The sequence below is a fragment of the Henckelia pumila genome, chromosome 2 (genome assembly GCF_033568475.1).
Source record: "Henckelia pumila isolate YLH828 chromosome 2, ASM3356847v2, whole genome shotgun sequence".
NCBI lineage: Eukaryota > Viridiplantae > Streptophyta > Magnoliopsida > Lamiales > Gesneriaceae > Henckelia > Henckelia pumila.
In genome coordinates, this window is record NC_133121.1 from 102,321,832 (window position 1) to 102,338,760 (window position 16,929).

Here is a 16,929-nt window from a genome sequence, read left to right on the forward strand (position 1 = left end):
TTTCATGGGTTATTACTCTTATTTGTCTAATGTTTGATCTAATGATTGATGATGATTTTTCTATCTCTTTTGTTAATACTTTTTGTTAATACTGGTGACAAATCAATGTAATTTTTTAATAACTACACGTTTTTTGGTTAAAAAAAAAGTATATCTCAAAAATAAATATAATAATAATAAATAAATAAAAAGAAGAGAATATAAAACAAATCAGCCTCATCACCTAGCTAAGCTCATTCCAACCCACACAGCTAAAGCCTCGAGTCTACCAATATTTTCTTGTGAACAATTCATTATTGCGATCGTCGTCGAAATTACTACGGGAGAATGGGGAGAAAATTCATCGTTGGAGGCAACTGGAAATGCGTAAGTTTTCGAATCTGATTCTACTATTTCAATCATCGACTTACCCACCTTGTTGACTGATCCGCTGGTCCATCCAGTGTTGTTTTAGATTTAACGTTAACCGTGTGGAATGACGGATCTTCGAGATCCGAAATTGGATAAGTAGTGTATGATTTCTGTAAGTCGTTGATTCAGATATTTGAGTTATGCTCTCCGTCTTTTTGCAGAGCGTAATTTGTCATAGTATAGCTGATTGTTGGTGTAATGGTATCGATTAAATAATTGACGCGTGCGCGTCATCGTTTCGATGTACATAGATGCCTAGGATTTCCTCACTCTGCAAATTAAAATTGATTTGATAGACAAACATGTATTTTTCTTTGACAACAATATTATATACAATTTATTTGTTTATTTTTCATACGAGGGTTGCAATTGGCGATTCCTCTCAAATGGCTTAGCCCTTCTGTATATGTCCATGTTTGTGTGCTAAATTTAGGAAATGCTAATATTATTTAAAGTGTGAAATTATGTGTAGAATGGAACCAACGAAGAAGTGAAGAAGATTGTTTCAATGCTAAATGCTGCTGAAGTGCCGCATGAAGATGTTGTGGGTCAGTACCATAATAGCTACCCTTTCTTTTTAACCGAGCTTCATGGAGGCTAGCAGTTGTCTATCTGATGGAATTTATTTAGGATGCAGAATAAATTAAATGAAAGCTTAAGTAAAAGCAATCTCTGACTTGAACTTGCATGAGTATTCTGTTTCTTTGTTTTTATTTAATGGTACTGAATAACTAAAGACAATGAGGGAGCTGTGTTTCCTACATTCTGCTTAGTCTTAACTTTGAAGATTCAAGATCCCATACCTTTCCCCTCCCCCGATTCAAAAAAAAAAAAAAAAAGATCTCATACCTTGCATGTTTAGCTCTGAAAGCGAGAGATTAATATTCTATTGAGAAATTGGTATATTATCCGAAACAAGAAATTTGTATATAATAAAGACCGAGAATCGTGTTATATGTTGTGCCCGTGAACAGCCGAAATTATCCGTTATTGATTTTGAAAACAGTTTCCTGCATTGAGTTTGGGTCGGTCATATTTGAATTTAAAATTGTTTTGTGGAACTATTCTTAGAGATTGAAAAATACAGATGATCAATTTAAACCTTTTTGGTAGTTTAACATAAGCACTTTCTGTGATGCAAATTAGATTTTTTATGTCATTAATTGACTTGATTGCTTGAGTAACATCAATGTTTTGTCTTACAGAGGTGGTTGTCAGCCCTCCATTTGTGTTTCTTCCTGTCGTAAAAAGTCTTCTGCGACCTGATTTTTATGTTGCTGCTCAGAACTGTTGGGTTAAGAAAGGAGGTGCTTACACCGGTGAGGTTAGGTCTGTATTCTTGAATATGTTTTTTTTTCTTAGTTTTATTGTTGCATGTCTGCAATATCAATGGGTGTATGCGTATAGCGCATAGGTATTAGAATCTATCCACACCTAGGCTCAAGGTGCTGCGATTCCTATGCAAAGCATGGCCTATGGCTCATGACCCATGGCCGTGAAGGCCATGCCTATCAGCCTATATGCAGCTTAAAGGCTGAAGTCGAGAGTTATAAATACAAGATGAAATATTAATGGTCGTTAATGTTTTTTTTCTCGAGACCAATGAATCATTTGTATTTTTCAATAGTTTTTAAAGTACACTTGGATGAGACATGGCCTAATTTATTTATTATATCTAAATTTAAGAACATTATTCTTTATAAGTTGCATGCATCACGCTCACCTTTTGCTTTGGCTTCAGATTACCCGCAGCCTTGTAGTTTTAATAACTGTAGTTTAGAAAGTTTTGGATTTATGTATGTTCTATACCATGGCCAACATTTAAATAATACTCCTATTAAACAATATATATTTACAGGGCTAATTGCATCCACACCCCCTGTGAAAAGTCTAAAAGGCATAAAACCCCCTGTGTAAAATTAATAGCATGTTAGACCTTATGTTTTAAAAAATTAGCATAAAAACCCCTATGAGAGGGTATAAATGTGCCCGAGTTTGTATAACATAGGGGTGAAATGTGCTACATTTTAAAAAACTGAGGGATGCATTAGCCTATTAATATTTCTTAAGGGGTTTTATGTATTTTAGACTTTTCACAGGGGGTGTGGATGCAATTAGCCCTATATTTACATGTTACTACTCTTCAAGGAACCTCATTTTCGTATCCTGAAGTTCGGAAATGGTTTCTTTCTACCAGTTTATTCAAAATTAAAATTGGACAACCATTTCCCACTCAGAATGTAGAATAGCAATTTATGATTTACTTTGACTGTGGTTCATAAATTATGTGTTTTTTTTGTCTAGTGCTGAGATGCTTGTCAATCTGAACATACCGTGGGTAATTCTCGGTCACTCTGAAAGGAGAGCTTTGTTAGCTGAATCAAATGAGGTAATTCATACCCAATGATTTTTAATAATGGAAGTGAAATTATATGTTGGTCATTGGATCTTACTCTGTTTTTACTTAAAACTTATATGTTTTTGTGCTGCCTTCTCATTTCAGTTTGTTGGAAGTAAAGTTGCGTATGCACTTGGTCAAGGTTTGAAGGTAATTGCTTGTGTTGGCGAGACTCTTGAACAGAGAGAAGCAGGATCAACTCTTGATGTTGTTGCTGCACAGACGAAGGCTATTGCAGGTACTTGAGTTTTGTGGACAAGTTTTCTTTGGGATGATATGTTGGTGGTTTGTTGTGTTAGTTGTCACATAGCTGGGTTGTATTTAGTTATTCAATAAGAAACTGTTCATTTGTCTCTTATTTGAAACTCAGTTAAAGTTTGTTTATCCTAATTAACTATCCCGAACTTTGCTCTTATTCCATTTATATATATATATATATATATATATATATATTATATCTTGGTTTTAGTTGCTATAAAGAACTGTCTCTGAACTACATCTCTCCGTGTTATTATTTGTCGACAATATTTTCCCCTGGAACTGCTATTTCCTGCCTTTCTACAGTTTTATGCTTCAAAGGTGCATAAATCTTCAGTTCTTGGGATTTTTAATTGTTGCTATTTTCTGGTTGGCAAAATATGAAACTAGTTATAAGGTGTCTATCTCTTTATGAATTTGAGGAAATGAAGTGAACAGTTTGAACTATAATCTCTGAAACTTCATGTTTAAATGTTGTTGTATATTCTCTTTTGTTCCAACACATTTTTTGTGTAACTGATAGATTTGGGTTGCCTAGTGTATTTTTCTGTAACGTTCACTCCACCTCCTCACTTGTTTCTAGATCACCAACATTGGATTTATTTTTTCAAACGCTCTTGTGACATGGCTAATCGTGCTCTGAATGCGGCTAAATATACAACTGATGCAGTTCCATCTTTGTTTGGTTTCTCTCCTTTTAACTCTATATGGTACCTACCTTGTTATTCTCTAGCTACCAATTTGGCAACATGAAGTGCTTCCTTTGAGTGCTTGGGGTAAATGCTCGTGAATTGTCACTTGTCCGCTGTTGCAGTTTTCGTGTTCTTTTCATTTAATTGTTTAGCCGGATTTTGAGAGCTTTTTTCTTCCAAAAAGCTTTGCACTGTAAATCTGAATGTTGGTTGCATGAAAAAATTCTTGTGTAGCTGGAGCGCATGGTCAGTTTGACTAGGAAGACTTTCTAATTATATAGTTTAATGGTCCTCTTGACCTATATAGGGAATTATACTCATCCTTCTGCTTTAAACATGTTTCCCCACCCCTAAAACGAGAACAGTATTTCTTGTATTTTTTTCAGAGTCGAATGAGATCTTGTAAATTGAGCTGGGAAAGAGCAATATATGTGTGCCTTGACTGATCAGCCTGAATGGGAAATGCATGGAAATTTTGCATCTTGTTCAGGATTCAGAATGATATTATTGTTTCCCAGCCCTTGCTTTGACTTCATTCACAGCTTAAATTCTTTTTGATTTTCATGTACAGAACAAATATCTGATTGGACTAATGTTGTCTTGGCTTATGAGCCCGTTTGGGCTATCGGAACTGGGAAGGTTGCCACTCCTGACCAGGCTCAAGAAGTACGTTGGCTTCGACAATTCCATATTCGCATGATATATACACACGATTATTGCCAAAATCAATTTCGAAATAAACTCAGTGCATTAATTCTGGTTTAAACACCCTCCCATCCCTTGTCAGACACACAGTCACGCATAAAATCGTTTATTGGTTCTGTTATACTCCTTAAACTTGAAAATTGTGAGCTCAATTTATGGAATGATGTCCAGGTACATTGTGAATTAAGGAAATGGCTTCAAGCAAATGTTAGCTCTGAAGTTGCAGCCGCAACCAGGATTATGTATGGAGGTAATGCCCAATGTCCAACCAAATTATGAAACAAGTTTTATATTCAGAATTAGGAAATGTGGCTCTATTGGCTTATAGGACTATGGTAACCAATCCATGACACCTGACATCCATGCACTTTGTTTCTCTCTTTTTGCGTGATAAGACCAGTGTTGCAACCACAACATTTACGTTTAACTTTCTTTACTCTTAACATAGTTCTTGTACGACCAACTCAATCCAAATTACCCCGTGCTCATTTTGCAAATGGCTTGCTTCCAAATGCGACTGAATTGCAGGTTCCGTGAATGGTGGCAACTGTAAGGAATTGGCTGCGAAACCTGATGTTGATGGTTTCCTAGTTGGTGGCGCTTCACTCAAGGTAAATCACGACCCTTTCTTCCTCTTTCTACTCCGCTAAGGTTGCTTTTAATCCCAACTGTGTGAAGAAAGCAATAATATTTAATAATACAATGGAAGATAAAAATCATATTCCTCGTTTCCTATGTGTAGCCGGAGTTCATCGAGATCATCAAGTCTGCAGAGGTGAAGAAAGCTGCTTAAGTCTGGTCACCCAGTCTTTGATGGTCCATTTTTTTAACATTTTGTTCGAGTAGATGCAACTACTGGACCCGTATTCTTCTGGTCTAATTATGCACTTCTAACTTTTGGCTGCTCCTTGAAGACAGCAGCCTTTAAACGTATGAATAAATTGAAACAAATCCATACTTGGACATGAACTTATGTTGATGTTTCCCGCCGAATTAATTATTAGGTTTCTGTATGTGATTTGATTTGGCTAGTTGGAAAATAAGAGAGAATATATTTGCCATTGCTTTGTGCGTGCGTTCTTGTGTATTTATACTTGAAATTCTATACTTTCATGGGTAGATTGCACAAGTCCCGTCAATTATTTTATTCATGATTTTCACGGAACAACCGTTATTGTGAAGTTCTTCTTATATTAGTCCATATTTGGTTCTCTCGTGATAATGAAATTTTAAAAAATAGGTCTCTTACTTGCAATATATAATTATTGCAGTGAGTGTGATTTTCAATTTTAACTTTTCCTTCGTTTCCTGAGAGAAAAATTACGTTTTTGTTCTCTTAACTTCCATTTTTTCCCCCAATTTTAAAAGAAAGGTGTTTGGTTGAGTTTGTAAGTTTTACAAAACAATTAATGTAATAATTTGGATTTTCCCCCTAATTTCAAGTTTTCCTTTATTTTCTTGAGTGTCACTTCCGACTTTGTAAATTTTACCTTTTGCCCCCTGGCGAGCGATAAATATAATAGCAGATTTGGAGATGGAAGATAATTTTGAAAAACAACGAAACGCTTGTTTTTCTAGAAAAAAATGAACTTATTTATTAACTTCCGTCTGGGGTTTTACGGGTTTTCTAAGTGAATTAAAAAAAGAAAAATGAAATCTTCTTTTATTTTTCTCAGCTTCTAAAACAAATTTTACTTCTCGCAACGAAATTACCAATTTGAAATTTAGCTTTTGACCATTTCAAAAAAAAAAAAAGAAAAAAGACCATAACATTATATCATGATGGTAATATTACAACATTTTAAAATACTTTCCTCTTGATAAACAAGCATCCACGATCAAATCACATACCCCATAATTTTGCAATATTTGGTTACTTGCTAGATGAAATTTTAAATAATTTGACATCTATACTAAAAATTGACTTTGACTCCGCGAAATAAACTTAAAACACAGTGTATTCTTTCATCTCACAAAATCGAGTAAAAATACATAAAACCTTTATGAAATATAAGTGATCATATATAACCTTGGCCCACAGGGGAGCAGACGAGTTGGTAAGGTCTGAGGTGATGTGAAAAGAAATTCCCCACCGTTGCGGGTTCGATTCTCGTGTGGAGCATATTTCCTGCTGAAATATTGTGGGGGTATGTTGTTGCTTCCTCCCTCAGATCCTTGCCGCTCATGCATATCTCTCGATTTAACCTCGCATGATCCAATTAGCCTCTGACTCATGTGGGGATGAGGTCTCCTTCGGGTCAACCCTTTTGGATCATATATAACCTTGTTTTTTTTTTTTTTTTTTTGCATTTGTATTTAAAAAGCGAATAAAAATATTTTTAAAATTTTAAAAGAAATTTAATAAAAATTCAAAAAAAATATGTTCGTAATCATTTATCATTATTCTTTGTAACATTATTTGTTTGCTTTCCATGATATTTAATTTCATAGTTTAAAATGTTTAAAAAAAATTTGGATTTCCGATTTCCCCTTTTATTTTTCAAGTTTCAGCTCATAAATATTACACTCTGCGAATAATACGTCATGAGCTTTCATTCATCACGATTAATTTTACGACTAATACTAAATTATTTCAAAATAAATATGGATTCGAAGAAAGATTAATGGGATCGGAGAATCCTCCAGGAACTAAAATAATATATTGTTTTCCACCACAATTTTTTTATTTATTTTACTACCTGTCACAATTTTTATAATTTTTTGAGAACCATTCACACCAAAAATATTAAATATCCAGATGTGTCACTGCTCACACAGTCACACTAAAAACTAAAAGAAAACTCTAGACGCAAATAGAACTTGGGGCCTCTCGGATGCTATCTGAAATGTGGACAAGAAAATTTTACGATATTTAATGTGTAAATTATAGTGTAAAATATAAAAATATAATGTAAACTAAAATCTAAAAATTAAATGCAAAGACTTGCACTTTTAATTAGAAATCATATAAAATAACATATTCTTGAATTTATTGTGGGAAAAAACAAAAAAATTCAACCCCAAAATTTCCAAGAAAAGAAATATAGATAAACCAATTCAAACAATGTTTACTAATGTGTTTTTAATCTAAAATCTTACCTAAAAATTTGTGTGGACAAAAGTGGAGATAACATGCCATCCTCAAAAGACAACTGAATGATTGTAACTCCAAAAAAAAAAATAATAATAATAATTTCAACCTTTAATTCTTATGCCACGTGGCAATGGGCTATCTTGAGTGTGTGGCCAATGGGGATGCAAAGTCCAATCCTTTCAAATTTGTGCACACTTTATAAACACCCTTTGCTATAATGTTCACTATCCTTCAACTTAGTAATTGTGCACAACCAAGTGAACTAACGGTTAACAACAATGGCAGCCGCCCTCTCAACTGCCGGAGCCGTTAACCAACTGCCGGTACACACTTCTTGCCTACATCTTTTATGTGTTCTACCTTACTCGGATTCACTACTAATTTCGATAAACATTACAAAGGAAAATAGACTCAAAGCCTTTTCTTGGTTTTGATTAGCTTATACAAGATGGCTAACTGTTTAAGCTTCAAAACTTTTTCGGAATTCAAATCTTTCCATCCAAACACACGCCAAAAAGTCAGAAAGAAAACATACTTGTTATATTTTACATAGAAAGAAACTAAGCTTTGTTATGCACTGTTTTTTCCCACTGTAAGTTATCCTGAGTGGTAACCAAGTGTTTGATCACTAAGGTGGAATGGATCAATGGAAGCTTCTTTGTTGCTTGTATATCGAAGAAATCAAGCTATTATATTGATGAAATTAGCTTTATTATCATAAGAATCTTGAAGAGGACTGAGTAACTAGCTGGGAACTTAGAATTTTGACATATGATGATGATGATGATGATGATGCAGCTGAACTTGCATGGATCCGGTGCTGGAGCCGCGCTCCCGAGTTCTTCCTTCTTAGGCAGCAGCTTGAAGAAGGTGACTTCATCGCACATAGTCAAGACCCCATCTTCGAGTTTGAAGATCGTGGCTGCAGAAGGGGCCAAGAAAACCGATAGATGGGCTGGTCTAGGCAACGATATCTCCGACGATCAGCAAGATATTACCAGAGGAAAGGGCATGGTTGATTCCCTCTTCCAAGCACCCGACGGTCTGGGAACGCATGATGCCATCATGAGCTCGTACGAGTACCTCAGCACGGGGCTGAAAACGTAGGTTTTCACTCACTCTGATATGCACGATTCTTGATTTCCGGGAAAATTTATGTTTGTTTTTTGATAACAGATATAACTTGGACAACACAATGGGTGGATTGTACATCGCTCCTGCATTCATGGACAAGCTTGTTGTTCACGTTGCCAAGAATTTCATGACCTTGCCCAACATCAAGGTGATGATTGATTGCTTCTGTGTATAAATTTTGTTGTGTGTGTGTTTTTCTGATTTCAAGTTAATGTTTGGTGCAGGTTCCTCTTATTTTGGGTATTTGGGGAGGCAAAGGTCAGGGTAAATCATTTCAGTGCGAGCTTGTCTTCGCCAAGATGGGAATCAAGTGAGTGAAGTACCATTTCCCAATATATTTACATACATAATGGCAGATTCAGGGACATAAATTGTACACAAACACATGTATTACTAGAGGGTTTCGATGTGATGTTAATTCTCTGACAAAAAAAAAACACCTATCTACAGCCCCATCATGATGAGTGCCGGAGAACTGGAGAGCGGTAACGCCGGAGAACCAGCGAAGCTGATCCGGCAGAGGTACCGTGAAGCAGCAGACATCATCAAGAAAGGGAAAATGTGCTGCCTGTTCATCAACGATCTAGATGCGGGTGCCGGCCGTATGGGCGGAACCACACAGTACACGGTTAACAACCAAATGGTGAACGCCACTCTCATGAACATTGCTGACAACCCCACGAATGTGCAGCTCCCTGGTATGTACAACAAAGAGGAGAATCCGCGAGTCCCCATCATCGTCACGGGTAACGACTTCTCAACCTTGTACGCCCCACTCATCCGTGATGGCCGTATGGAGAAGTTCTACTGGGCTCCTACTCGTGAGGATCGTATCGGTGTCTGCACCGGTATTTTCCGAACCGACAACGTCCCACAAGAAGCTGTTGTCAAACTCGTCGACACCTTCCCTGGACAATCCATCGGTAAGAGCAGATAGTTCATTTCTACTCATGTCCTATACCACTTTATTGCACAACTTCTATGTTGTTATTACACTCCACGTACCCAAACCAAACGTTCTCGCTGTCTTCCAGATTTCTTCGGTGCTCTGAGGGCAAGAGTATACGATGATGAAGTCAGGAAATGGATAAGCGGAGTGGGAGTAGATAGCATCGGCAAGAAGCTTGTGAACTCGAGGGAAGGGCCACCCAAGTTCGAGCAACCGAAGATGACGCTTGAGAAGTTGATGGAATACGGGTTCATGCTGGTCCAGGAGCAGGAGAATGTGAAGAGAGTGCAGTTGGCAGACAAATACCTGAAAGATGCTGCCCTGGGAGATGCTAACAAGGACGCTATCGAAAGAGGGACATTCTACGGTAGAGTCTGAGTATATTGCCTAATATTCTGCATAGTAGAAAGTTCTATTTTGCCTGACTTTATTACTACATTCCCTTGGCAGGCCAAGCAGCCCAACAAGTTGGAATTCCAGTGCCTGAAGGTTGCACAGACCCAATTGCATCAAACTTCGATCCGACTGCAAGGAGTGACAATGGGTCGTGTTTATACACGGAGTAGAGTCGTTACTGTTTTTCCTGCCCTATTGGGTTGAAATGGGATAGTGTATTCGAGTATGTTTAGACTACTAGTAAGTATTGGTTTTGTGCTATGTACTCTGGATCTTCTTTTGCATGTTTACTACCAAAAGATTGAATGAAATATACAAGTGTGATGCATCACCAGGCTTGCTCCAAATTTACAGGCAGCATTCAATTCTGAACAAGTCATATGTATCATACAACAGAGATAGTTTAATGAATGTCCTCACTTAAATTAATATTTAACATATATTCGGAACAAGTCACATGCGCCGTACAATATATAGATTTAATCAATGGCCTATCGTATATTAATCTTTATTATGTATATACTTTCCCCACCAGAAGAACAAAGATTTTCTTGACCAGAATCTAGCTGCTTGCTATGTTCTAGTTGCCATTTTCTTCACTTTCTTTCACCCAGTCAAAAATTTCAAAATCCTCAAATCCTGCAGATTGGCAATGTTCTAGTAATGTATAATGTAACACTCTCTAATGTATATTTCTGGACATATAGCAGAAAGTACCTGAACCCAAGGCTTCAAAATCGTCAATTGGTGATCCTAATAGTGTAGCGTTTCCTAAGGGTGGATCAATGGCCATCCAGTCAGCAGTTTCTGAACTTTCAGAGCCTATTTCTTTCTCCATGATCCAATCTTGCATGACTTCCAATTTCTCATATGAAATTGGATCCATGCATCCATGTTCTTTGTCAGTTGGAATCCTATCAAGTAATAAGAAACACGCTATAACTTCAAAATTTAATAACATAGAAAATAAGTTGTATTAACTACTTACGCGTGCTTTAAGGACATGTTATACTGAACAAAGACAAGATCACTGAGTCTCTGGTGCTCCAAACAATTTTTCCTTTCATGCATGTGTTCAAGAGGAATGTGATTTATCTTATGAGGGATCAAACTGCAAGTCTGGCTGAGAATTCGAATAGCCAAGTGAGCCAAATTCGGGCATCCCCCACCATATGCTGACCACCACTCCGCTAAAACAATTAAAGCGAAGATGAATAAGTTCATGGATACCATAATATCATCAATAAAGAAGACAAATTTCCAATTGTCATGGCATGACAACAAATTATCTTTTGAAAAAACTGCTCGCAGGTTCATGCAAATTTTGCTTAGCGGCTGTTACATCAAGAAGATTTTTTTTTGTCATGTCAAGAAAGATACTTTTGATACCACATATCATAAGTGTGGTACAATCGATCCTCAAACTCAGCATCTTTGATGCAAAAGTTGAAGTTATTAAGAGGGAATTGGAATAGGGCATTGTGCAAAGTTGAGGGCTTCTGAGTGGGATGATGTGGAAACAAACATAAATGTAATGTAAACCAATATTAGAATGGAGACTCACTGGGGAGTAAAGTATCTCTAGCTCTGACAGCCATCTTTCGCCCAAAATCTCCTACAGCACCTTGGAACGATGCTGTTTCCTTCATAATATTGTCTTGAATCTTAGGGTCAGAAACCAATTTCTCTATACAATCATACACTAGTGATCGAATATGATGATGCACATCCCCTTCGAGGTTGTAAAAGAATCTGGGATTAAAATAGAAACCAGCTGCATGAAGGGGATGATGCTGAACTTGTTCCCACCTACGTTCAATGATGTTCCAATAAAGTAAATAGTCTTCTGTATCCGCAAGTTCCTTTTTAATTGTTTCTTTGGCTCGGTAAATTCCAGCGCATACATATCCCATAGCAGGCCTTTTTTCACTACACAAAATCCTCTGAAGTCGCAAGAGTGGATCTGTTAACCGAATAATTGAGGCACATGTAGACCAGAACGACTCGTTGTTTACATAATTTTGTATAGAAAATGCCACTGGCTTTTTTGAGTACGGGCTTTCCATCCACTCCTCAGAAGCAATCATAGACTGCAAATAATGTCGAACATTTAACATCCGTTTTAGTGCAACAAAATCTGTTGAGTAGCAAGTAATTCCCAGATCAACTAAATCAATCCCAAATGTGAATCGTCTCGTCATGTTCAAAACAACATGATTTGAGTAAACAAATCTTGATATTGATTTTGCTTGGTCAAGTATAATCTTCACCCTTGGAAGTTCTCCAATGTCCTTTAGCATTAAATCAATGCAACGACGTGCACAAGGACTCCAAAAAACAGTTGGATATGCGTCGGAAAGTCTTCTCCCAGCAATGACGTACCGATCTTCACTACTTGTTACTACTTGCAAAACATTTTCCGTACCAACTTCTTCCACTGTTTGTTTAAGTAAATCATAAAGGGCATCTGCAGAACCTCCGATGTCGGATACATCAGCAGATCTCAAAAAGACAGTACCTACTGGACAATACACGAAAAAGTTAACGAAGGTCTTACCCTTCTTCGAATTCTGCTCATCTACCAATATAGTGCACCCATTCTTTTCCCAATCTCTTCTACATTTATCAACATCACCCCTCGATTCATGTACCACATTCTTCAAAATCCAGCTCCTGAGATCATGGAAAGACGGGCCAATAGACCCTACTCCCTGAGAGGCAATTGCATCAAGCATTGGCTTAAAATAAGCAGAATTTACAGCATCCGCAGGTAACCCCACGTCCAAGAAAAACCGTCCCACTGCCATGTGAACTGGATCGCTAATCTTCTTTATTTTCATAGCTTGGAAACTATCGTAAGCAATAATAGCATTACTGTTGGCCACATCAGGCGCTTTCCTTATCCTCCCTTTCTTTTTTCTACCACCTATATTGCCGCTCACAATGTCCTCTCTGCTCGAATATACATCCACATTGTGCTCAAGCAATTCAGGCATGGGAAGCAAATCGATTTCGGTCTTCAAACCACAATTCTCACTCAATGGTTCCACAACACTGGTCCCTGGATTATCATAACTAGGCGTCTCATCTGTAAGTTTCTGTTTCTTTCTCTTCTTTGCCGCAACCCCATTTAAGCTCTCGAGCATTTGGAGCCGTACATCAGGTAGAACTCTTAAGCAGGTCGCCGCATTCCCTTTCTGGCACGCGAGGTGTTCCTTAATCCTATGAATCCCACCACCCTTGAAAATTTTCTCGCAGTATATACACTTGAGCTGAACTTTATCCCCAATCTTGTACATTTGGCAATGCTTCCAAGCTGGGTCATGCTTTTGCGGAGTCACTGCTACTGGTTCCAAATCAGAAGCCATTTTCACATGAAGATTCCACCTTTAAAGAAAAGAACGCAAATCACTATCTGGGCACCCACTATTCCTCCTCCCCTCTCCCAAAACATGAAAAAATGCCAGAGAAAACAAGAATCTTGAAACGAAAAACCGAACATATTTCTGATTCACGCAAACGTTCATTTCAATCCAACCAAACGAAGAACAAACAACTTATTTCTATCACAAAAATTCAAATCTTGAGAGAAAACAACAGAAATCCAATTCTTAAACATGCAAATGCAGTCGAAAGGAACATATAAACACTGTCAGACCCAATAAACATGAATTAATTTCGACACCGGCCATTCAAAAAGACAAGAATTCCGAGGTGGTTGGTCATAAGAAATTACTCGACTGAAGTTAATTAATCACCTTTTTGTGAAACCCGATCGAGGATTGTATTTGTGGGGCAATCGAAACGAAACCGAGTTAAAGGGGAATTAGGTTTTTTGTTTATAGAGAATCGAAAGAACAACCGGATAGACCGGTTATGTAATCTGGGTTACCCAAGACCCGGTCCATTTTCAGAAATTAATAAATTTTCTACTTTATTTTAAAAAATGAAAGCCTCAAGTTTCACCCTCGTTCATTTCATTAATTCTTGGGGGAAAATTACATAAAAACCTAACGAGACTTTTTTTTTTTTTTTTTTTGAAAAAGGAGGATATCATTAAGCTAAATCAACCGAAATTACATCAAAAATTAAAGAAGGCGACGGAGTGACTCGATCTTCTAAACCAGTCATAGAACCAGCTGCTCTGGCCAAAGCATGAGCGACATGATTCGCTGATCACTTAACAAAAGAGAACAAACAAGAAGGAATTCCTTGTGCCAGGAATTTACAATCATCAACTAACAAACCCAAACAAGACGGATCAAAAGACGATAAAATAATAGCGTCAATGACAAGCTTAACATCTGACTCTATTAAAATGTTCGGGAAGGGAAAGTCTTTTAACCAGCTAAGAGCTTCCCGAATTCTCAACGCCTATTCCCAAAACACTGCTAGCGCCAATAGCAACACCTGACGAATCTCTTAACACACACCCATATCCCGTTCGAGAAGGATCTCGAAACAATGCAACATCAACATTGCATTTAAGATAAGAATCCTGTGGTTTACTCCAATGAGGTGGGGGCTGCTGTCGGGGAAGAGTCAGGGGGGATGCAGTCCCAGGATATGTAGCATGCCATTGAGAGAGCAGCTCCATAGCAGAAGTGTAGTAACCCAGATTCTATTTTAAGATAATAATATGTTAAACATGATTAAGAGTTAGTAATTAATCAATTCCAGAGTTTTATTGGGCATCAGAAAAGAATTTGGGCTTTTTTATTTGGGCCGGATCGGAAGCTCCGATCCCAGCCACTTCGGAAGCTCAGCGGAAGCATCGAGATCGGAAGCTCCGATCCTAGAACGGAAGTTCCGATCTCCAGCTGCCAGCAATGCTCGATGACTCAGCCGCGAGTTTTGACAAGTGTTGAACGTAGAGCAGATCGGAAGCTCCGATCGCCTGATCGGAAGTTCCTATCCTGACGTGTCTTGCATGCACGCAATGAGCTGGATCGGAAGCTCCGATCCTGAAATCGGAAGTTCCGATCTTGGCCGGGAATTTTGCCTATAAATAAGGCTTCGCAGATTCATTTTCAATTACGAGTTCCCGAGTTTTCTTCTTCAGTTATATAGTGTGAGATATACACTTGAGGGCCCTATCGGTTATAATAGAGGTTCTGGAATAACCAAGGTGTGGTTATAGTCATCTGGGACTAGCGACTTCAAAGGGCTAACTACGGACGAAGGTATGGTCCAGGAATCTATTTAAGTTTTGGGAGTACTTATTAGCTTAGTTAAGACTTATAGAATTTATGTAGTGATACAGTGAACTTTTGAATATAGACTTGGAACCTAGGATCCTATTATACTTGAACTAGCCTAGAGGTACGTACACATTGACTGAGATTGCCAGCGAGTATACATGTTTATATGTTGCATTTATTTGGCATTATTATATGGCATGATGTATGATTTACCGCTTTCTATATTCATATGTCATGTGCATATACACGTTGAGCCTATACCTTGTTATACCTGACTATAGAGCCGCTCAGCTCTATACTCGATAGTCTGTCATTGAGAGTACCGCGACGGCGGGGGCATTTTTGTCTGTCTACTCTAGTGTACTAGACGAGTGTGGTTGCACCCAGAGGTTGATCCGTGCGGTGGCAGCACTCATGTGGCGCCGGTTCTGAGCATGACTTTTCAGATGACCCTGTACCAGTCATCATGTTGCATGCATTATATACATATGTTGTAACACCCGGTATTTTAAATACGTAAATCCGCATGCATAATTAGGATATTTAATTATTTAAATTTGTGATTTATGGGTTAAATAATTTTGTGAATTATTTGTGCATGATTTAATTTATTTTTAAGCATTTAACCCATAATTAGTGATTTTTATGATTTTTAGTATTTTAATTATTTTATCGCGTAGACGGGACCGTGGACGGACGAGATGACAACTTTCTAGCCAATTAATTTCATGAGCCTTTTTAGAGCCCTAAAATATTATTTTGAGTTTTATTATCTCAAAATTTTTAGTATTTAATTTTATATAATTTTAGGAGTCCATTTTATTCAAAATAAGCCAAAATATTGACTTTTTAGTATTTTTAAAATTTCATTAAATTGATATTTTGAGATTTTAATATATCTAAGTTATTTATCATATTTCTTTTCTTAATTAGATTTTTTTTTTTAGTTATATATATTTTATATATATTAAAATCCTTATTAATATATCTAATTTCCTAAAAACCTATTTTAATTAAATTAAAAACTCTAACCTAATCTACCCCAAACCCATCGACCCTAAGCTTCAGCCGCCTCACCCCACCATCTTCATCATCTTCTTCGGCCAGACACCTCCAAGGTAGTTCCATAGCCACGTTTTTTTGAAGGTCCAAAGCAAGTCGTCGTCGTCCCGTCGTCCCGGAATCATCCCACGCTCGTTTTTCTCTTTGTTTCCGGTGAAAGGCATGATTCTTCTTATTTTTACGTACTATATCAGTGTTTATACGTGTGTGTGTGCGTAAGCATCATTTTTTTTAAGAATTTTTCAGAAAAGAATCGAACTTGGATGGATGTATGCGCCTTGTTCATGCTTTTGTGTATCATGCTCACGTTTTGGTTGCCATGGGGGGTTCAGTTGCTGGCCAGGGGTCTTGAGGTCGTGTAAGGGTGGTCTGGGCTCGAGTGGCTCGAGTGGTTCGAGCCAAACGAGCCCAAGAAGCAAGCTAGGCGATCAGGTGTTCTTGTTCGGCGCAGGTTAGGGTTTTGGGGAAAGGGTGATCGGCTATGGTGTAGGAAGTGCATGGGGATGAGGCCTTGGGCTGGGTTGGTCCGCACAGACGTGGGCTACGTCTGGGCGGCGGGGCTCCGGCCAGGGGTGGCCGAAGCAGGGCGGCAGCAACCCTAGAAGGGCTGCTGCACGCGGCGGCCGAGA

General features: G+C 37.8%; 3 protein-coding genes across 4 annotated transcripts; 2 read left to right on the plus strand and 1 right to left on the minus strand.

Moving 5' to 3' along the window:
• Nucleotides 1-230: 230 nt before the first annotated feature.
• Nucleotides 231-5,477, plus strand: LOC140881424 (triosephosphate isomerase, cytosolic). 2 transcript variants are annotated; one of them, XM_073286720.1, is made up of 9 exons: nt 231-366; nt 884-959; nt 1,617-1,740; nt 2,716-2,800; nt 2,915-3,047; nt 4,331-4,425; nt 4,636-4,714; nt 4,993-5,075; nt 5,207-5,477. In XM_073286720.1, exons 1-9 carry the CDS (start codon nt 328-330, stop codon nt 5,255-5,257), a joined length of 765 nt encoding a protein of 254 aa, XP_073142821.1. In that variant the 5' UTR covers nt 231-327; the 3' UTR covers nt 5,258-5,477. The 2 variants fall into 2 exon arrangements, with proteins under 2 accessions (XP_073142821.1, XP_073142822.1); XM_073286721.1 differs by having other exon boundaries at nt 265-366; nt 867-959.
• Nucleotides 5,478-7,732: 2,255 nt separating this feature from the next.
• Nucleotides 7,733-10,368, plus strand: LOC140879492 (ribulose bisphosphate carboxylase/oxygenase activase, chloroplastic-like). Its single transcript, XM_073283222.1, has 7 exons — nt 7,733-7,881; nt 8,357-8,661; nt 8,735-8,840; nt 8,917-9,002; nt 9,143-9,615; nt 9,727-10,008; nt 10,092-10,368. Exons 1-7 carry the CDS (start codon nt 7,837-7,839, stop codon nt 10,205-10,207), a joined length of 1,413 nt encoding a protein of 470 aa, XP_073139323.1. The 5' UTR covers nt 7,733-7,836; the 3' UTR covers nt 10,208-10,368.
• LOC140879491 (uncharacterized) lies at nt 10,344-13,857 on the minus strand. The gene is made up of 5 exons (XM_073283221.1): nt 13,796-13,857; nt 11,602-13,424; nt 11,026-11,227; nt 10,755-10,951; nt 10,344-10,676 (listed from the first exon to the last, which is right to left on the minus strand). The coding sequence occupies exons 2-5, from the start codon at nt 13,403-13,405 to the stop codon at nt 10,618-10,620; spliced, it is 2,262 nt and encodes a 753-aa protein (XP_073139322.1). The 5' UTR covers nt 13,406-13,424; nt 13,796-13,857; the 3' UTR covers nt 10,344-10,617.
• Between the last annotated feature and the right edge of the window lie 3,072 nt (nt 13,858-16,929).

Excerpts from the sequence above, each read along its gene's own strand:
- LOC140881424 (XM_073286720.1), top strand. The coding sequence starts at position 328 with ATGGGGAGAAAATTCATCGTTGGAGGCAACTGGAAATGC. Across the intron at positions 367-883 it reads TTGGAGGCAACTGGAAATGC|AATGGAACCAACGAAGAAGT; the intron begins GTAAGTTTTCGA and ends AATTATGTGTAG. Across the intron at positions 3,048-4,330 it reads ACAGACGAAGGCTATTGCAG|AACAAATATCTGATTGGACT; the intron begins GTACTTGAGTTT and ends TTTCATGTACAG.
- LOC140879492 (XM_073283222.1), top strand. The coding sequence starts at position 7,837 with ATGGCAGCCGCCCTCTCAACTGCCGGAGCCGTTAACCAACTGCCG. Across the intron at positions 7,882-8,356 it reads GAGCCGTTAACCAACTGCCG|CTGAACTTGCATGGATCCGG; the intron begins GTACACACTTCT and ends ATGATGATGCAG. Across the intron at positions 10,009-10,091 it reads CGAAAGAGGGACATTCTACG|GCCAAGCAGCCCAACAAGTT; the intron begins GTAGAGTCTGAG and ends TTCCCTTGGCAG.
- LOC140879491 (XM_073283221.1), bottom strand. The coding sequence starts at position 13,405 with ATGGCTTCTGATTTGGAACCAGTAGCAGTGACTCCGCAAAAGCATGAC. Across the intron at positions 11,228-11,601 it reads TAGAGATACTTTACTCCCCA|CGGAGTGGTGGTCAGCATAT; the intron begins GTGAGTCTCCAT and ends TAATTGTTTTAG. Across the intron at positions 10,677-10,754 it reads TTTTGAAGCCTTGGGTTCAG|GATTTGAGGATTTTGAAATT; the intron begins GTACTTTCTGCT and ends GCCAATCTGCAG.